Source organism: Lagenorhynchus albirostris, chromosome 6 (genome assembly GCF_949774975.1).
Source record: "Lagenorhynchus albirostris chromosome 6, mLagAlb1.1, whole genome shotgun sequence".
Taxonomy (NCBI): Eukaryota; Metazoa; Chordata; class Mammalia; order Artiodactyla; family Delphinidae; genus Lagenorhynchus; species Lagenorhynchus albirostris.
Genome location: NC_083100.1, coordinates 32,822,683 through 32,845,141, shown reverse-complemented (window position 1 = coordinate 32,845,141; position 22,459 = coordinate 32,822,683). Strand labels below are relative to the sequence as shown.

General features: G+C 35.2%; 1 protein-coding gene across 1 annotated transcript in view; it reads left to right on the top strand.

Annotated features, from left to right (window-relative positions):
- Positions 1-22,459, top strand: part of CARF (calcium responsive transcription factor) — a 96,128-nt gene that overhangs the window by 5,494 nt on the left and 68,175 nt on the right. The window contains exons 3-8 of the mRNA XM_060152295.1: positions 9,838-9,949; positions 10,414-10,638; positions 16,203-16,323; positions 18,011-18,140; positions 19,067-19,151; positions 22,114-22,303. Of these exons, the coding sequence (XP_060008278.1) occupies positions 9,881-9,949; positions 10,414-10,638; positions 16,203-16,323; positions 18,011-18,140; positions 19,067-19,151; positions 22,114-22,303 (820 nt within the window). The 5' untranslated portion in view covers positions 9,838-9,880. The remainder of the gene's footprint in view (positions 1-9,837; positions 9,950-10,413; positions 10,639-16,202; positions 16,324-18,010; positions 18,141-19,066; positions 19,152-22,113; positions 22,304-22,459) is intronic.

Genomic DNA, 22,459 nt, shown 5'->3' with positions numbered 1-22,459 from the left:
ACTGTGCCACCAGGGAAGCCCTAAGTTGCATTCTTGACAGCAATTATTTCAGTTTTAATAAGTCTCTCAGTAGGACTTTATTTTCAATTGGATCTAACTCTGTAAAAGTTTTCTTCTTGAATAGAGTTCTTTTATTTTTATACTCAGTGTACATTAGAGGTCAGTCAATAAATGATAGTTAAATGAATTTTAAAAGTCATCAAGATAATCAGCTATTAGAAACATAAAATCTAAGAACTGAATGGGATCTTTAAAAAACTAGGAATTGAAGTTCAGGGAAGTTAACATTGTTTTTTTTCATCAAATCTAGACTGACCCTGTGTTCTTTTTCTACTACATTCATCAGATGTGTGAATTTTTAAACTAAACAGTAATATTGAAATAGAACTTGTTAGTCATCTGAAAGTAAAATTTTTTGCAATTTTTCAAAGACAGTATAGAAAAGTATATTTAGGAGCTTTATACTAAGCCCAGGTAAGTTTTTATTACATCAATGAGATGACTGATATTTAACAGATTTTTGTCCTTAGGAACCAAGTAATTTATTTATAGATAGGTGAATTTTTTATCTTAGTTTGCATAATTATAAGTAGCAGAAATAATTTATTGAGTATTGACCCTGTACTAGGAACTGCACCAAGCTCTTTGCACACATTATTTTGTTTAATATAACGACCCTCTGAGGGAGATGCAGTATAATTGCCAATTTGCACATGAGAAAAACTAAAGCTCAGAGTAGTTAACTAATTTGACAAGTAAGTATGAAGCTGAAATTCAAACCCAGAGCATATGACTACAGAACACTGTCTTCAGCTATTTTATACATTTTTACTGACAAAACCCTCTCAGTTTTTGTTTTAAAAGTTGATGAAAAAATAATGTATTTCTTGTCCACCCTAACTCCAACATTGTTCAGAGTATGGTAACTTAACCTAAAATTTCAAGATAATTTTGGAGTTCATATACTATGATTTGTTATTGGCTTCAGTTTACAGACACTCTGTTTGCTCCTTTTTTTTTTTTTTTAACTAAAAGACTATCTTTTTCTGAAAGTTTTAGATTTATAGAAAAATTGAGCAGGTAATATAAAGATTTCTTCCTTCCTTTCTTCCATATTCCTTCCCCTACCTTCTCTCCCCTCCATCCTAGCATGCAGTTTTCTCTACTATTAACATTTTGTATTAGTGTGGTCCATTTTCTAAAAGTTAATGAACCAATACTGATACATTATTATGAACAGAAGTCCATAGTTTACACTAAGATTCACTCTTTGTGTTGTACAGGTTTATGGATTAATGTCATGTATTCATCATAACAGTATCATAAAGTATTATCTCATCACCATAAAAATCTCTTGTGCTTTACCTATATGAATTCCCACATCCCCAGCCTCTGGCAACTACTGATCTTGATATTGTGTCTATAGTTTTGCCTTTCCAAGAATGTCATATATTTGGAATCATATAGTATGTAGCTTCTTTCACTTATCAGTATGCATTTAAGGTTTCTTCTTGTCTTTTTGTGCCTTCATAGCCTGTTTCTTTTTGTTTTTGGCTGCCCCTCACGGCTTGTGGGATCTTAGCCCCCTGACCTGGGTTCAAACCCAGGCCCACAGCAGTGTAAGCACTGAGTCCTAACCACTGGACCACCAGGGAATTCCCAAGCCTGTTTCTTTTTAATCACTGAATAATAATTCATTGTATGGATATACCACAGTTGTTTTACCCATTCACTCATTGAAGGACATCTTGGTTGCTTTCAAGTTTTGGCAATCGTGAATAAAGCTGCTATAACTATCCATGCACGTTTTTGTGGAACATAAATTTGCAACTCATTTGGGTAAATACGTAGTAGTACAATTGCTGGATTGTATGGTATGCCTATGGTTAACTTTGTAAGAGACTGTCAAACTGTCTTCCAGAGTGGCTGTATATACGGTTTTGTATCCCAAGCATCAATCAATGAGAGTTCCTGTTGTTCCACATATTTGGCAACATCTAATAGAGGGTTTTTTAAAAATATTATCCATTCTAATAGGTGTGTTATGATATCTCAGTGATGATTTAATTTGCAATTTCCTTATGACATACAATGTTGAGCATCTTTTCATATGTGTAATTGCCATCTGTATATCTTCTTTGCTGCAGTGTATCTTCAGGTCTTTTGACCACTTTTTTTTTGTTTTTGTTTTTGCTGTACGTGGACCTCTCACTGTTGTGGCCTCTCCCGTTGCAGAGCACAGGCTCGGACGCGCAGGCTCAGTGGCCATGGCTCACGGGCCTAGCCACTCTGTGGCATGTAGGATCTTCCCGGACCGGGGCACGAACCCATGTCCCCTGCATCGGCAGGCGGACTCTCAACCACGGCGCCACCAGGGAAGCCCTGACCACTTTTTAAATTAGGTTTTTTTCTTATTGTTGAGTTTTATGAGTTCTTTGCATATTTTGGATACAAATCCTTCATCAGATACATGTTTTGCAAATATTTTCTCCGAGTTTGTGGCTTTTCTTCCCATACTTTTGATACTGTCTTTTGCAGAGCAGAAGTTTTTAATTTTAATGAAGTCTTGCTTATTAATAATCTCTTTCATGGATCATGCCTTTTGTATATTATACTTAAAACATCATTACTATACTCATGGTCCTCTAGGTTTTCTCCTATGTTGTCTTCTAGGAGTTTTATAGTTTTGCATCTTACATTTATGTCTATGATGCATTTTGAGTTAATTTTTTTGAAGAACATAAGGTCTGTATCTAGGTTCACTTTTTTTTTTTGGGTGGGCATGTGGATGTCCCTTTATTCAGCACCATTTGTTAAAAAGACTATCCTCTAGTGAGGTGGATGGACCTAGAGTCTGTCATACAGAGTGAAGTAAGTCAGAAAGAGAAAAACAAATACCATATGCTAACACATATATATGGAATCAAAAAAAAAAAAAAGGTTCTCCTGAACCTAGTGGCAGGACAGGAATAAAGATGCAGGCGTAGAGAATGGACTTGAGGACACAGAGGGGGAAGGGTAAACTGACACGAAGTGAGAGAGTGGCATTGACATATATACACTACCAAATGTAAAATAGATGGCTAGTGGGAAGCAGCCGCATAGCACAGGGAGATCAGCTCATGCTTTGTGACCACCTAGAGGGGTGGGATAAGGAGGGTGGGAGGGAGATGCAAGAGGGAAGGGATATGGGGATATATGTATATGTATAGCTGATTCACTTTGTTATACAGAAGCAACTAACACAACAATGTAAAGCAATTATACTCCAATAAAGATGTTAAAAAAAAGAAGACTATCCTCTATGGGATATATGGGCACATATGCTTTATTTATTTATTTTTAAATAGGATTTTTAAAATATTTATTTATTTATTTTTGGCTGCATTGGGTCTTCATTGCTGCGCGTGGGCTTTTCTCTAGTTGCGTCGAGTGGGGGCTACTCTTCATTGCGGTGTGCGGGCTTCTCATTGTGGTGGCTTCTCTTGTTGTGGAGCACAGGCTCTAGGTGCGCGGGCTTTGGTAGTTGTGGCTCGCAGGCTCTAGAGTGCAGGCTCAGTAGTTGTGGCGCACGGGCTTAGTTGCTCTGCAGCATGTCGAATCTTCCTGGACCACGGCTCGAACCTGTGTCCCCTGCGTTGGCAGGCGGATTCTTAACCACTGTGCCACCAGGGAAGTCCGGCACATATGCTTTAATTTCTCTTGTGTAAATACATAAATTGGAATGGCTGGATCATAATTAGGTTCATGTTTAACTTTTTAGAAAACTGCCAAAGTGATTCTCAAAAGAGAATATACTGTTTACATTACCACCAGGAATACATGAGAGTTCCAGTTGCTCCATATCTTCATAAACATTTGATATAATCAATCTTCTAAATTGTAAATATTCTAATAGGTATATAGATGTATATAATTGTGGTTTTAATTTTCATTTCCCTAATGGCTAATGCTGTTTAGCATATTTTCATTGTTTATTTGCTAGCTGCATATCTTTTTTTCTTTCTTTTTTTGGCTGTGCTACGTGGCTTGCAAAATCTTAATTCCCCTATCAATTTCCAAAAACCGTTTATCACCCCAAAATAAAACCTTGTACCCAGTTGGCAGTAGCTCCCTCTTCTCCCCTCCCCCAAGCCTTGGCATCCACCAGTCTACTTTCTGTCTGTATTTTACCCATTTTGGATATGTTTTATAAATGGAACCATACAATATGTGACCATTTGTGTCCAGCTTCTATCACTTAGCATAACTTTTTTGAGGTATATATCAGTACTTCAGTCCTTTTTATGGTGAAATACTATTCCATTTTATGGATATACCACATTTTATTTATCTATTCATCAGCTGATGAACATGATGAACATTATGGTTGTTCCAGTTTTGGCTATTATGAGTAGTGTTTCTATGAACATTTGTATACAAGTTTATGTTTGAACACCTGTTTTCAGGTGTTTTTATCTGTTTTTTTAAACTTTATTTTTGTAAATTAATTTTTATTGGAGTATAGTTGCTTTACAATGTTGTGTTAGTTTCCACTGTACAGCAAAATGAATCAGCCATACATATATGTATATCCCCTCCCTTTTGGACTTCATTCCCACTCAGGTCACCACAGTGCATTAAGTAGAGTTCCCTGTGTTATACAGGATGTTCTCATTAGTTACTATTTTATATTTAGTATCAATTGTGTATATGTGTCAATCTCAATCTTCCAGTTCCTTCCACACCACCCCTTCCCCCTTGGTATCCATACATTTGTTCTCTACATCTCAATTCTTCTGAGTATATACCTACAGTGGAATTGTTTTCATTTGGTAATTCTATGTTTAAATTCTTAAGGAACTGCCAAATTGTTCACAGCACCTGCACCATTTTACTTACCCATCAGCAATGCACAAGGATTCCAGTTTCCCCACATTCTCACCAACCTTTATTTTCTCTTTATTTTGTAAAGAAAATCCTTTACAGTGGATATGAACTAGTATCTCATTGTTGGTTTGATTTGCATTTTCCTAATGACTAATGAACTTGAGCATCTTTAATATGATTGTTGACTATTTGTGTGTTTTCTTTGGAGAAATGTCTATTCAACCCCTTTGCCCATTTTTTAGTAGGTGTGTTTGGGTTATCTTTAATTTAATTTAATTAATTAATTTATTTTTTGGCTGCGTTGGGTCTTCGTTGCTGCGCACGGGCTTTCTCTAGTTGCGGCGTGTATGGTCTTCTCATTGTAGTGATTTTTGAAATCTTCTCATTGCGGTGGCCTCTTCTTGAGGAACACAGGCTCTAGGCGCGTGGGCTTCAGTAGTTGTGCCATGCGGGCTTAGTAGTTATGGCTTGCGGGCTCTAGAGCGCAGCCTCAGTAGTTGTGGTGCACAGGCTTAGTTGCTCTGTGGCATGTGGGATATTCCCGGACCAGGGATCAAACCCCTGTCCCCTGTGTTGGCAGGCGGATTCTTAACCACTGTGCCACCAAGGAAGTCCCTGGGGTTGTCTTTTTTCTGTTGGGTCGTAAGAGACGTTTGTATATTCTAGACCCTTATCAGATATTTGATTTGCAAATATTTTCTCCCATCTGTGGCTTGTCTTTTTACTCATGTCATGGTATCCTTTGTGCAAAAAGCTTTTATCTTGCTAATGTCCAATTTATCTATTTTTTTCTTTTGACATTTATCCTTCTGGTGTCATATCTAAATCCAAGGTCATTAAGCTTTATTCTTTTGTTTTCCTCTAAAAATTATATGGTTTTAGCTCTTATTAGGTCTCTGATCCCTTTTTGTTCATTTTTGGTATACAGTTGACCCTTAAACAACATGGATTTGAACTGTGTGGGTCCGTTTATACTTGGACTTTTTTCAGTAAATACATAGTATAGTACTGTACAATCCACAGTTGGTTAAATTCACAGATGCAGAACTGCAGATATGGAGGGCCAACTGTAAAGTTGTACATGAATTTTCCACTGTGCAGAGAGTTGGTGCCATTAACTCCTGTGTTGTTCAAGGGTCAACCATATATTATGAGGTAGGGGTGCATTTTAATTGTGTTGTATGCGGCTATTCAATTGTCCCTGCACCATTTGTTGAAGAGACTTCATTCCCCATCGAATGCTTTTGGAACCCTTGTTGAAAATAATTTGGTCAGAGATGTATGAGTTTATTTCTGGACTCTCAATTCTATTTTGTTGATCTACATGTCTATCCTTATGTCAGTACCACATTCTTTCGTAAACCTTAGCTTTGTAGTGATTTTTGAAATTGTGAAGAACGAGCTGCTTTCCCTGCATCCTGTAAGGTTTTTTTTTTTTTTTTTTTGCGGTACGCGGGCCTCTCTCTGTTGTGGCTTCTCCCGTTGCGGAGCACAGGCTCCGGAAGCCCAGGCTCAGCGGCCATGGCTCACGGGCCCAACCGCTCCGTGGCATGTGGGATCTTCGCGGAACGGGGCACGAACCCCTGTCCCCTGCATCGGCAGGCGGACTCTCAACCACTGTGCCAACAGGGAAGTCCCATCTTATAAGTTTTGATGTATTGTGTTTATCTGTCATCACCCCCTTGAGTTAATTATTTTATTTAGTTCTCCAGTATTTTATTTCTATCATTAAAACACAGATACACAAAATTGTAATAGTATTATTTATACAGACAGTGTTTATTTAGGTTTTTCTTAGAGTTATTAATTTATTTGCTTACCATTTTTCTAGCATTTCAGGACTTCCTTCTGGTATCATTTTTATTTTCTACTTCTTTAGGAATTGCTTTTGTGTAAGATCTGTTCATTATAAACTCAGTTTTTTAATCTTAAAAATGTCTTTCACCCTCTTGTGAAAAAGTAGCTTTGAGAATATACAATTATATACTGAAAGTTAGTTTTTTATTATTCTTGTGACTTCTATGGCCATTGTTGCTATTGAATAGTCTGATGTTTATCTAATGTTAATACTCTGTAGGTGATCGTATCTCTCTGGCTGCATTTTAGATTTTTTCTGTTTTTCTTTAGAATTTTGTACTTTGCTACATTTGGTATGGATTTCTTTTGATTTATCTTGGTACATTTTGTGCTTCCTTCATCTGTAGATTCATGTCTTCAGTTTTGAAAAATGGTCAGCCATTATCTCGTCACATATTGTCTCTCGTCCATTTTTTCTTTTTATTCTTCTGAGACTCCAATTATAGGTATGCTATACTTTCTTCTTCTGTTTTCCTAGTTTGAAGTGTGTTCTTTGTATTTTTTAATATTCTGTTTTACTTATGATGCATTCTGGGTAATTTTTATTTATTTATTTATTTATTTTGCGGTACGCGGCCCTCTCACTGTTGTGACCTCTCCCATTGCGGAGCACAGGCTCCGGACCCGCGGGCTCAGCGGCCATGGCTTATGGGCCTAGCTGCTCTGCGGCATATGGGATCTTCCCGGATGGGGGCACAAACCCGTGTCCCCTGCATCGGCAGGTGGACTCTCAACCAATGCGCCACCAGGGAAGCCCTGGGTAACTTTTAAAGCCTGTCTTCTAATTTAGTAATTCTTTCTTCTGCCTCTAACTTTCTACTTAATTTATCCATTGACTTTTTAATTTCAGTAATTATATTTTTCATTGCTGAAAGTTCTGTTTGGTTCTCTTTCAAATGAAACTTTTGATAGTCTCTTGTTGCTTCCTTATTCCTATGACTCATTCTTTTATTTCTTTGAATATTAAATAATTGTTTTATATTCAGTATTACATGGTTCCAATATTTGAAGTTTTTAGGGGGATCTAAATCTGCTGACTCCTTCTTATGATGGCTTATTTCTTTGTGTTTTTGGCACTCTTTGATCGTAAGCTTATATTTGATTGATCTTAATGTGAAAGGAAACTAAAGTCTTAACTGTGTTTGTGTTCCTCCAAATAATAACTGCATTTGTTCTCACCAGAAGCCAGGGTACATTATTGGCTTACCAGGATCTTTCAGGTTCTTAGTCTTACCTTGGGAGTTTTAAGTTCTCCTCCCCTACCAGCTGTTTATCCAAGCCCATTTCCCAGGCACAGTGTTTATTAGCAGCACTGCCCTTGAAATTTTCCTCCTTGCTTGTGCTCATCACTTAGGTTTTAGATCACAGCTTTTGCTTTTATTTTGGGGAGTGGGGGGGTGGGCAGAGTGGGAGAGGGCAGGGAGTGGCCTCTCATTTTTGTTACTTCCTATAGTAGCTCCCAGCCACGAAATGTTTTGTTTTACATCAACTTTCTATTTTTTGTTTTCTAGCAAGAGAGCTTTCTACAGTGTCTAATCTGCTGTATTGGCATTAGTGAAACTTCCTTTCTATTTTTTAAACCCCTTCTATAAAATATTAATCTTAAGTAATATATGTATAGTATAAAAAATTCAAAACAGAACAGAAAGTTATAAACTAAAATTGCTCTTACTTTTATAGCCCTAGAGGTAACTACAGGTTTTTGGAATTTTTGTAATACATTAAATTAGAATACAAGTGATAATTTAAAATCTTTAAGGAGAAGCAATTTTAAGATATTTTATAGTTATATATTAAAAATAAGACTGATTTTATAGCATTTTACAATTTATATTTGAGTAGAATTATTTATAATATCTTAAAGATATGAAATAGCAAACCTTGCAGATTTTCTGAAATGGTTAATTTTACAAATATATGTTTGGATGCTATCACAGAAAAATAAGTTTTCATTGTATCCAAGTACATATACTAAATAAGTCTTAAATACAGGTATAAATGTAAATTAGGGTTTAGAGTGATGGAATTATCGTGTATCCCGATTGTGATGACGGTTATCTGTGTTAAAATTCATAGAGCTATACATCAAAAAAAGAGTTCAATTAATGCATGTAAATTTAAAAATAAAATTTTAAAGATTTTTAAAAAATAATTTATGCTGTCTTTCGAAAAATAAAATTATAGGGTTGGGTTCTTAAAAAAGATTTTATGAAGTTTATTTTATATTATAAATTTTTCAGTGGTGTTCTTCAGCAGTTTCATTTTGACTTTACTCCAATTTTGAGTCATAAAACATCATTCTTTTTAGATCATACAGAATCCATTAGTCACTATACTATACTAGGCCAGGGTTTCTGAACCTCAGCACCATTGACATCTTTATGTGGAGGCTGTCCTGTACGTTGCAAGGTGTTTAGCAGTTCCCCTAACTTCTGCTCATTAGATACCAGTAGCACCCCCTCCAGTTGTGACAACCAAAAAAGTTTCTAGACATTGCCCAGTATCCCCAGGCGACTAGGGGGTGTTGGGGGTATGTGTGGGGGCAAAATCACCACCAGTGGAAAATGACTGTACTAGGCCTAAGTGGCTCAACCTTTTTAGAATACATATTTCTTCATTTTCAAAGCTTGTCATGCTAATATTAAGTGGTATAATTGTATGTTATGGTAAGAGTTGTATGTATATAATCTCCTCCTGTACCAAGAGATCTCTTTTAAAATTATCTAATGCTATGATAGGGCACACCTCATAAAATTAAAAGCTTTTATTTAGATTACATCTTTGTAAAATGAGAATTTTAGAAGAATTTGAAAGGGTGTAACAACAGTACCTGTCACATAGCAGCAACCTTAATAAACCAGTACATGAGTGCAATTAAGGATAGGGTGAGGAAACTACATAACACTAATTTTTTGCTCTGTCTTGAATTTATTCTGGTGCCTTTGCAAATTATTTAACAAGAATGTTCGTTTTATTGATCTTATAGGGTGTAAATGATTTAACCTAAATTGTATAGGGTAACACAGTAGGGGAGATGAGAAATTTATTTAAGACAAACATTCTATTAAAATGTTAAGTGCTTTAGTTGATCAGATATTTAAAATCTTTCAGGTATTAAATAATAGAAGAAAATGGAATTGAATATGATACCAGCATGGAACAGTCTGTTGATTCATTAAGAGTCAACCATAATGATTCCGAAGAGTCAAAAACCGATTCTCAGGTATTTGAAGTAGGGATTCAACTGGGAACTTTTTTCCGTTTAAAGGGAAAGCGGCATGCAATTGGATTTTTTATGTTTAAGGAATAGTGTTATATTTAATGTATTCAAGAATTTTAACATTTAATTTTTAATAATTCTATCATTTAATTTTATAATATAGAGCTTTAATGTATTTGTGAAAGTTTATATGTAAAGAAAAATCTGCATATTGAATTATAAATATTTCATCATTTCACATTGTATTCCTTTGGACTATTTGAAATAAAATATAATAAAAATCAACAGTTTCACTTAAGAACTTCTGTCTATATCAGTCTGTGAATTGATAACCCTTGCAAAAAGTAAAGTGAATAATTAACTGAAAAATGAATGTGTCTCCATCTTTTATTAAAAACATTCTATTTTTTAAAAATTGTAACTTATTTTACAAACACTCAAGTGATTTTTTTTTTTCTTTGCAAAAGCATCTAAGCTGTATGGACTCCAGTGAGCCTTCTTTTGGACAAGATGGTTCCCCTAGAGTTTTACCCATTACTACTGCAGTGGATAATTCACTCACATCACAGAATATACCAGGGCCCCTGACTCAGACGCAGACTCTTTCTGCAGAGCAATTCCACCTAGTGGACCAAAATGGGCAACCTATTCAATATGAGCTTCAGTCATTGGGGGATTCTAATGAGCAAATGGTGAGTACGTTTTTAAAATAACCAGTTTTCTGCTATTTGGCAAAATGTATTAGTTTTACTAGATGACCTTAATTTCTTGACACTATTGCTTTACATTGCTTTGAAAATACTGTTTCCATGACATTCATTTTTAAGTTATATAAGGATTTTAAAAGATTTCCTTTCAGGACTACAGAGTACTTCAAACCAGTAGGTCCCAGCTACTATGTCTAGGCAAACTGGTACTTTGAGATCAGTTGGAAATGTAATATAATCTGTCACCAGTGCTAAAGTCCCAGAGCTTACATATAACTTACATTTATTTTTTGTATATACATTTGACTGAACTCAGTGTTGTTTGCTCTATCAACATCTCAGTTACTGATTTGTGTGCCACATGCTGGTATGCTTTCTTGAAGAAAAAGAAAGCAATGGAAGTACCAGTGGAATAATGGAATTTAGACATACCCTTACTGATCTTTGTAAGTAGATATGTAGGTGTCATGTGAATAACAATGCATAAAGTTGACAGTGCTGCTTTAAACTGTTAGCCAAAAATATGTACGACCAAGTTCACAGTTGAATAGATGTGGTGATAGATGGTTTTGATTCAAATAAAATTAATGAGAAAAAGTTCTAAATTGCTCTCTGACTAATAATATATTTATATCAGTAATAATATGAAGAATAATATATCTCTTTGCCTGTATTTTCCAAATTTTCTACAACAAATTTTAATTCAATAATAAAAATTATTTTTAAAATCATAACTTCAATTATAAATTATACTTAAGTAGGCAAGCATATAACCCAAAATTCTTATTTTTGTTTCTAGTCTAGAGCATTCTAGAGTTAATCTATGTCCTTTTGCTCCCTTATAATTCAGCTAAATTTGGGCATTGAGAGTAATTGGTTGAGAGGTGGCTGACTGTAGACAACTTTTTTGTGTGTATGTTCAGGCTCAACATATTTCTGGGCTTACTTCAGGACTGAAATGCAAAGTTAGGGTAAGCTTCTGTAATCATACTGCATCACCAGCAGAGGTTAATATGCAACAAATAATCTAGATGTGAACCAATACATTTTAATATTTCATGTTCAAAATGAAATACTTCTGTAATTTCCCCTCTTATTTGACATTTATTCTAGTTTCTATCAGAACATTTAGAAAGTCTGTGTGTTCTAATGGAAGGATAAAAGAGTCTAAATGTATGAAGGGTTATCATTTTACACATGGTACCTTTCCTAAAAAGCATGTTAAAGTTGCTTATTTGTCTGGGTCTGAAAAAAGTTCGAGTTCCCATTCTCTTTGTAATTGTATTAAACGTTCTATCTGAAGTGATTATAAAGGTGATTTTACATTGTTTGCGGTAGGAGATGATACAGAGGGTTGCTTGAAGTTGTGAAATAGGAAACATGTGGCATGAGCATGAAAATAAATGTAAGGAACATGGAGTGTTAGAAGCTATCTTCTCCAAAGAACCAAAGATCAGAAGGTGGTGATATTCCGGGAAACTTAGTGGAGATTTTTTGTTTTTATTGTTTATTTTAATAGGCTTTAATTTTAAGAGCAGTTTTAGGTTCACAGCAAAATGAGAAGAAAATACAGAGAGTTCCCATATACCCCCAGCCTCCATATATGCATAGTCTTCCCATTATCAAAGTCTTCACCAAGTGGAGCTTTTTGTAAAAAATGACTTTTTTGTTTGTTTGTTTTGAAGTATGATTTTTTTCACATAGAAGCTTTCACGGAACTAGTAAAGATTCTGTAGTGGGTAAATCTGCAGTGGATGAGAGGAGGTTTTGGAGTGAAACAGGGATGATATTTTTCATTTACTAGAAATATTGTACACAAAGAGCACAGTAAATATAAAACTACTCATTAGCCAAGATTTTCTGGTGATTTTCATGGTCGGCCTCAAAGAAAATGTATTGCAGCAGATGACTCTTCAAAACTATGTTTATTTTCATAGCAAAGATTAAAGATAATTACTTTTTTTGGTAATAGAAAAAGTAGTATTATCATCACTATTGTCAAATTATATGAATTAAAAATAGGTTTTTAGGTAACAGGTGGAATAAGCTAAGGAAACAGAAAATGGAGGAGATGCTTTTCCACTGTGCTTGGGAAACAGTTTCAAAATTAAGGGGGTATTCCACAGATCAGTCTTAATTATGAAATTTTCATATGATTGAATAAATTATAACTTTATTATATGTGTTTTATTTGGATTTAAAAATAACCACAGCACTCTTATTTTCTAAGAATGAATGAAAAATTTTCACACATATTTAATCTCATTTACAGGGAGTAAAGAATTAACAACAGTATTATTACTATTGCCTTTTGAAGTCCAGTAGGGTTTTCATATTGTTTTATTTTTGTCTTTTTTTAGGTTAAGTAACATCATCAGATATTGGGAGACAGTACAAAGTAGTGGTTAAAAGGAGTCAGACTGCTTGGGTTTGAATTTCAGCTCAGGACTATATAGCTCTGAGTTACCTTGAATGAGTTTTGTAAATACTGTGTTGCAATTTCCGCATGTATAAAATGTATATAGTTTGTATACATGTGATGAAGATTAAATAACGTAATATTGGGTTGGCCAAAAAGTGCCTTTGGTTTTTAAGTAAAAATAAAAGACACATTTTTCGTTTTCACCAAGAACTTTATTGAACAATGTATTCACCCTTTTGTTCCACTACTTTCTGCCATTTTTCAGGCAACTTCATAATTCCATCTTCCCAAAACTTTTTATCTTTTTGAGCAAAGAACTCTTGCAGGTGCCTTTTACAGTCTTCCAGGGGATTGAAATTTTTTCCATTAAGAGAATTTTGTAAAGATCTAAATAAATGGAAATCCGAAGGTGCAATGTCTGGTGAATATGGTGGATGAATCAGCACTTCCCAGCTAAGCTGTAACAGTTTTTGCCTGGTCATCAAAGAAACATGCGGCCTTGCGTTATCCTGATGGAAGATTATGCATTTTCTGTTGACTAATTCCGGATGCTTTTCGTCGGGTGCTGCTTTCAGTTGGTCTAATTGGGAGCACTACTTGTTGGAATTAATCATTTGGTTTTCCAGAAGGAGCTCATAATAGAGGACTCCCTTCCAATCCCGCCATATACACAACCTCACCTTCTTTGGATGAAGACCGACAGGCCTTTGGTGTAGGTTCATTTCGCTTGCCCCACAATCTCTTCTGTTCCACATTATTGTACAGTATCCACTTTTCATTGCCGGTCACAATTTGTTTTAAAAATGGAACGTTTTCATTACGTTTAAGTAGAGAATCGCATGCGGGAATACGGTCAAGAAGGGTTTTTTTGCTTAATTTATGTGGAACCCAAACATCAAAGCGATTCACATAACCAAGCTGGCGCAAATGATTTTCAGCGCTTGATTTGGATATTATGAGTATGTCGGCTATCTCCTGTGTGGTATAACGTTGATTATTCTCAATGTCTCGATTTGATCGCTATCAACTTCAACTGGTCTACCTGACCGTGGAGCATCATCCAGCGAGAAATCTCCAGCACGAAACTTCGCAAACCACTTTTTTTTTTTTTTTTTTTTTGCGGTACACGGGCCTCTCACTATTGGGGCCTCTCCCGTCGCGGAGCACAGGCTCCGGCTCATGGGCCCAGCCGCTCCGCGGCACGTGGGATCTTCCCAGACCGGGGCACAAACCCGTGTCCCCTGCATCGGCAGGCGGACTCTCAACCACTGCGCCACCAGGGAAGCCCGCAAACCACTTTTGACACATTCAGTCAGACACAGCGCCTTCTCCATGCCACTGCACAAATCTTTTTTTGCGTTTCAGTTGCATTTTTACCTTTCTTGAAATAATAAAGTGCATAATATGCCAAAAATGTTGGGTTTTTTTCCTTCCATCTTCAGTATTAAAATGGCTACACAAAAATTCACCAATTTTGGGACTTCCCTGGCAGCACAGCGGTTAAGACTCCGAGATCCCATTGCAGGGGGCCCAGGTTCCATCCCTGGTCAGGGAACTAGATCCTACATGCACGAAGCAACTAAGAGTTCACATTCTGCAACTAAGGAGCCCACTGGCCGCAATTGAGGAGCCCACGTGCTGCAACTAAGGAGCCCACTGGCAGCAACTAGAACCTGGCGCAACCAAAAAAAAAAAAAAAAATTATGATGCCAATAAACATTTATAAAAAAATTCACCAATTTTGATCAGTCTTTTTTTAAATGCACACTGATATGACAGCTGTCACATAAAATCTAACAAAATTGTTTTGAATGAAGTTAAAGTCAACTAAGTGCTACTAGAGCCATCTTACAGAAAAAACCAAACGAACCTTTTGGCCAACCCGATCCATGTAAAGTCCTGCTGCTTAGTATGAACTCCACAAATGAAAAGGAATTATCATCCTCAAAGTTTACAGTTGATTTTCATGCTGAAGTAATAAGAGGTATAAGAGATATGGCAAGATACTTTTATCTCAAGAAACTTGACAAACACTGAGGGAAGGAAAAAATTTCTACTCTTAATTTCTGGGAAATGTTTATGATTATATTGAAAGCTTTCTGTTTTGTTGAGGTTTAAGGGTGGTTTTTTTTTTTTTCCCAAATTTAAAGTTTTTCAAATGACCCTCTCTAAAAGTGATGCCGTCTCTATCAGGCCATCAGCAAAGTTTTCATGTTTTACATAGCAAAAGGGAAGTTTGAGAAAGTGGGTTGGAATGATTAAGGACAGTTATTTGCCCTAGGGAAAACTGAGGACAGGGGATTTCAGGTAAAACAGTAAAACTGTTAGTAGAAGAGTAGTTTTTTTTTTTTTTTTTTTTTTTAGAAGAGTAGTTTTTAGGTAATAAAGTTTATAAGGTATCCAGAAAATCTGGAAATATAGGATAAACTTAATTTTAAATAATATATTAGTTATATTTTTAAATGATAGGCTCAAAATGTTTTTCTTCAACTTTAGACGCTTTCTTAGTTGACATTCCTCTAAATTTGAGGCAAGGAGTTCATTTGTTAAACTGAAAAAAACAAACAAAAACACCAAAGGAAATAATAAATATACAATTCCCCTATGTTTTCAGACTTTTGGGTCACTCTGTAGTATTCCTTATAGACCAAGACAGGATATATAAAAATGCAGAGATATAAAAATAAATCCTGTTTAATTAGACATCTAAGTTACTGTTTTTAAATGAAAATGACTTAAAATATGAGACCAGTGATTATCACACAAATAGGTCAAACGTGTGGATAATACAGTAAGTAGAAAAAAGTAAATATATTTAGTGTAGTCAGAGACTTACGTGTTCAGGTTACTAAGTAATTAGACCTCACGTCCATGTAATGATTAAGATCATAGGTGGTTAAGATCATAGGACATAGGATCAAACTGTCTGTTTTGAATCCTAGCTTTACCACTTATCAATTGTGAGACTTTGGGAAAAAATTTTTAGGTACCTCAGTGTTTTCATCTATAAAGCGAAGAAAATGATAGTATCTGCTGTAGAGGTAGGCATGTCTACTAATTTTTTAAGTAATGATTCTTTTGAATCATTGTAGACTTATGCATTTGATTTTTTTAAAATGCCTCCAAGATGATTGTTGCCAGCCCATCAGAAAATGGACAGGTGCTGCGTGTAATTCCATCTACCCAGACAGGAACGACACAAGTGATTGTACCTCAGGGGCAGCTTGTGGATGTGAATAGTCCTCAGGGTGAGTAATCATGGGATATAGGGGATTTAAGAACGTTTTAAAGAACAAACGTATATTCAGAAAATCACCTCATGAAAATCAGTGCTAAAATTGATCTCTTTGGGTAAGATTGTGAACTGAATGATTAGAAGAAGTTTCTTAGCCCAAATAAATTTCAAGTTCATTTTTCAACTCCTGTCTAGGTTAGCTGTCTATTTCATTTTGGAATTCTGTGAAGCTGGTTGACTCTTGCTTCCTCCCAAATGACCAGTGAGCATAAAATAAATTCTTCTTAATTTTAATAACAGTAATAATGACAGCAACAATAACAAGAACATGGTGCTAATAGCTACTGGAGAAATTTTTATTTTATATTTTTATCAATGTTGTTAGACATGTGACACTTTTTTTTTTTAACTATTCTTCTCATCCTCTTTGCTTTTTTCCTCTTTGTTCCTTCAGATTCAGAAAGAATCATACTCCCCATTTTTTTAAATAAATTTATTTATTTTAATTAATTTATTTTTTGGCTGCATTGGGTCTTCGTTGCTGTGCATGGGCTTTCTCTAGTTGTGGCGAGCGGGGGCTGCTCTTCGTTGTGGTGTGCGGGCTTCTCATTGCAGTGGCTTCTCTTGTTGTGGAACATGGGCTCTAGGCTTGTGGGCTCAGTAGTTGTGGCTCATGGGCTCTAGAGCACAGGCTTAGTTGCTCTGCGGCATGTGGGATCTTCCCGGACCAGGGTTCGAACCCATGTCCCCTGCATTGGCAGGCGGATTCTTAACCTCTGCACCACCAGGGAAGTCCGTATTTATTTATTTTTTATTTTTGTACGTGTTGGGTCTTTGTTGCTGCATGTGGGCTTTCTCTAATTGCAGCGAGCAGGGGCTACTCTTTGTTGTGGTGTGCGGGCTTCTCATTGCGGTGGCTTCTTTTGTTGCAGAGCGTGGGCTCTAGGCGTGCGGGCTTCAGTAGCTGTGGCATGTGGGCTCAGTACTTGTGGCTCATGGGCTCTAGAGTGCAGGCTCAGTAGTTGTGGCACATGGGCTTAGTTGTTCCGTGGCATGTGGGATCTTCCTGGACCAGGGCTCATACTCGTGCCCCCTGCATTGGCAGGCAGATTCTTAACCACTGCACCACCAGGGAAGTCCCCCTATTTCTTTTTATTTTATTCTTTTTCTACCTATTTGATATTATCCCTATTCGTTCTTTTCCTTTTTCTTCCCTTCCTTTTCCATCTATTTGAATCTCTTTTCTAACATCATAGCTACACTGTTGTCATGTTTTCATAGATAATGGTTTAGGGCAAATAATTCTTACTTTAGTGTTATGATTCTTTGTCTTTGATAACAGTTGTTACAACTTAAGGAAAAGAAAACATAGTTTGCAGAAAACATTACAAACATGGTATAAAAACTAAAAGAATTAGTCTTACATTTTCCTATTATATTGTGATACTATTAATATAACAATTACTTCTACCACTTTTATATCCTAGCTGTTCAATATAAGTTCCAAAACTTTAGTAGTCAGTATTGCAGTTTAAAAGTAAACAAGTTTATCAGAGAAATTCTCAATAAAGTATAAGTTTTATTATCTTTAGCTTCAGAGTATATCTTTCCTATTTCAAATGTATTAGTTCCAGTTCATTACATTCTCATGGTCTTATTCAAGATATTGATGTGTCTTTATTCTTGTTCTTATTGTTAAGATGTCTCTGAAGAGAAACCCAGTGACGGAAACTTACCAACTGTAAGAGTGGATTCTCTAGCAGACAATAACAGTAGTTACATTCTTCATCCACATGCATCCCTCACATTGCCCAAAAAGACAGTGACCAGGTGAGTCAATGAGAAAGAGGAGCTCATCTTTGAACATCCATGGAAATCTCTTTTTACATTATCACATTTAAAGCTGGCTGACGATAGAAAAGATCAGAAATTCAGAAAATAGAATAAACCATCATCAAATACATCCTTAATCATTTTAATAACATCTTGGCAATAAGGGAGCTACTTTAGAATCTATAAAAGGCCAACGTGCTACTTTTCCTCAGTGACATTTGCCTGTTATCTTTTGAAGCAATCTGTAAACATCTGGCACTAATACAGTTTTTTAAAAAAAGAAATATCCATTCTAGGTCCTATAATTTTTAATGGTTCATCACATTTTTATGCATTTAATTCCTCTGTGGTAAAGTGTTTAAAATGTTTTTTGTTAATGTCTATTTCAGCTTTTACTTTTGCCTAAAAATAACACTGTTTATAATAATTTAGGGAAATATAGACATGGGTTTTGTATTATATTTTAATTGTTCTATGAAAATATTTTAAAGGTAACATAATATTTGTGACATTTAACTTTAGAACTTGACGTAATATCTTGTTACTGTTAATAAGTCACCTGAAGATGGTTTATTCACTCATTTTTTGTTAAATGAAAAATAATTATGTGAGAATACAAAATAAGCTCTGAGAAAGATATATAAAACACTTGAATTTGTTGAAACTACAGGTATTTGGAAGAACAAAGTTAGACTTTTGCTTTAGCAATTGATGAAATAGTAATGATTAAAAAAAGCATAATTACATCCATCAGACCGATCTGCCATTATTATTACAATTTCTAATTGATGACCTCAGTATTGTCTTTGACTGGCTAAGAGGATAAAGCAACTGAATGCTGTGTGTGTGTATGTGTGTGTGTGTGTGTGTGTGTGTGTGTGTGTAACTTGTAATATATATTTATATATGCCCCCCCATCCCAGAATACTTGAAGAACCCTTTTTGGCTCCACTCCAGCCACTTTCTTCTAACACACCTATATGGGCCTGTCGTCTTAGGAGCTGTGAGGTGAGTTAAAAAATAATCCTTATGTAGATTCACTTAGTTGATTATAACTACAATTCATCCCAAAATGTCCACTTTTGAGTACAACTAATAGAAGCTGTATCTGTAATATTTTGTTCATGTTTGTGCTAACTCTTTTATTCCTTAGAGCTTGTAAGCTCTGTTAAAGCAGAGATCTTATAAATCCCTTCACACTTCACTGTCATTTCATTTCTTATCTTACAACTCTTTTCCCTTGTCTTCCATAAAACTTCACTATCATGTTTCTCTACTTTTTATCCTTTAATCATTCCTTCTGTTTCTTTGCTTGGCATTTATTTCTTTTCATATTCTCAGCAGAAATTCTTCAAGAGTCACCATTTGACCTTGTCTTATTTCTCTACATTTTATCCCTTGTAGAGCTTAACAGCTTTGTTGACTTTCAATTCTCAGTTTTATAAAAATGATTCCCAAATCTCTATCACCAGTTCTTTAATTCTGCCCTTGCTTTTGTCCCAGATCTCTAGCTACTTACTTGAAGCTTTACTTAGATTTCACCTCAAATTCACCATATCTAAAGAGAAATTATCTGCTATACCACAACTAGCTCTACTTCCTAAATTCCTTGTCTGTGTAATAACAAATACCATCTCCTTAGATACAAAGTTTTAGACTAATTTCTTCCTTTCCCATATTCAGATAGCCACCTGATTCTTTTAGTTTTTTTCTTTAAAGTGGTTTAAAGGGAGCTTTTCCCACAGACCTTTGTTATCTTGAACTCAATTATGGTAACAGCCTTCCCATTAATCTCTTTGACTTTTCCATTTCTAGTCCTTACTGTGTAGTTTTCTAAAACTACTCATCTTTAAATATTACTTTCATTGTCTTTTCTCACTGCCCAATAAGCTCAGTGTTATTTTTCCACATCATTTAGCCACTTGTTACTAGCTTTCAAGGTCTTCTATAATCAGGTATCACCTTATCTTATCCTTTTTTATTTCCTGCTTTTCTCCAATTCATCTTTCATTCGTGTTAGCCAAGTATTCCTACTTGGTACACACACTTCAGAATCTTCCTTTATCTCCTCCTTCACTTGTGTTTATTTCCATTTCCTAATATGTTATTTTTTCTTCTACTAACCTTTCTAACTACTATTCTTCAAATCCCAATGCAAGTCCTATATGTCTTTTCTGTAATAGTCTAATGATTACTTTATCTTTTACCTATTTATCTCTTAAAATTTTATTTATGTATTTATTTGGTTGTGCCGGCTCTTAGTTGCGGCAGGCAGGCTCCTTAGTTGCAGCTCACGGGCTCCTTAGTTGTGACATGCAAACTCTTAGTTGCAGCATGCATGTGGGATCTAGTTCCCTAACCAGGGATCAAACCTGGGGCCCCCTGCATTGGGAGCGCGGAGTCTTATCCACTGCGCCACTGGGGAAGTCCTTATTTATCTCTTAAAATTCTTTGATAATTATTACCATTACCATTCTTAATTATTTGCTAGCTTGGGTTATTCACTATTATATACCTTTTAGACTATACACTTTTTGTGGAAAAGGACCATGCACTTCTACATATAAACCATATATGGTAATGAGTATTTAATTATTAAAATGCTTCATTGTTTTAAACAAATCTTAAAATATGGCAAGGAAAAACATTACTTGAGTTTTAATGTTTTGAGAAAATTTCTAATCATGAAGTCTAATGATGTATTACATTTGTTAGGACATCATCACTGTTGTTGCTTTTCTAAGTGTTACGTACGTATGTATGTATAGACAGTAAGATTTTTTTTCCCTTCACACTTTTTGTTAGTCATAGTTTTTCACTGGTTTCCTAAAGGTACTATTCTTGTCGTTTGATGAGGGTTTTTAACATCATTATTATAAACTTTATGAAATGCTATGGACATTAAAGCATTAGCAATTATGTGGCCAAATTACTTCATTTTACACCATGGTACATTGTGTAGCTAATCTAACATCATATATCTTGTAAGAAATTAGTTAAAACTGTCCAGCAGCCTGAATTATCTCAAAGATTGAAGGATTCTTTTTCTCCAAGCTATATCAATAGTGAAAAACATTTTTGGTTAATGGCTGAAGAAATATTTTCTGCATTTTGCTTAAAAATATTGCTTAGTAGTCCTTTTTACTTTTTGAATTTCCATTTAAAGGTGTTTTTCTTATAGGCATTTTTTAGATTTGACCAAAATCTGTTAGTTGGACAAATTTCAATACTGCATTAAACTTTTATCTCCTGATATGGGTCTGACTGCATTGTACTAATTCTGAATTTTTCCGTTCATTAACAACATTATATGCTGTATTCATTTTATTTGTAAAAACATGCTATAGCTAGAGTTAATGTTCCTACTTTTATTTGTAGGGATATTTTGATGAGGAAATATCTAGGCTAGAAGAAAATTCATAAGCATAGGCATTTTCATTATTTTTAGGGGAAATTGTAGATAATGTATTGTTTGGAATCAGAATATCTCTTTTTATTATGGCTCAAAGTATACCTACAACAGTATGTTGATACCTTCCTTTTGTTAAATGTATTCTTGCCAGGTGAAATGTTTAGTCTAATTAGGAGGAAAAAGATCTCTATTCCACATCTCTGCTCTTATTCCCTATAAGGGAGAAACATACCTGGAATCAATTCTAGGTCTAAATGCATTTCAGTTTAAGAGATCACAGTTAAAAAATTTCTCTGGGTATAGAAAAAGCTTTTCTTCTAGTTGAGGGATACTCACAAGGTTGTGGATAGATAATATCAATTTATTTACATGATTTGTTTATACCTTGCCTTATTTCAGGAAGAATTTAAGACAGCTTACAAAAATACTTAAAAATATATTAGCAAGGTGGAAGTTAAAAGTGGGAGCTAAAGAATAAAGAACAAGAATGGAACCATAAAATGGAAGTAAGAAATGTATATCTGAATAAGTGATATGTGTGTGAATTTCTACATGCAGAAAATTGGAGATTCATACCGTGGCTACTGTGTAAGTGAGACTGAATTAGAAAGTGTCCTAACATTTCACAAGCAGCAAACACAGAGTGTTTGGGGGACCCGCCAATCTCCAAGCCCAGCCAAGCCAGCTACACGCTTGATGTGGAAATCCCAGTATGTCCCATATGATGGAATCCCATTTGTCAATGCAGGTACTTTTTTAAAGATTTATTTTAAAAAGTTCAGCAGCAGCCATGATCTGTTGTGAAAATGTGGTTTTCCTAAGGTGATAACATTTTCATTTTGGTAGATGACAACTGACTGTTAATTGGTGAAAATGCATATTAAACTAAAAAGAAAACTTACAG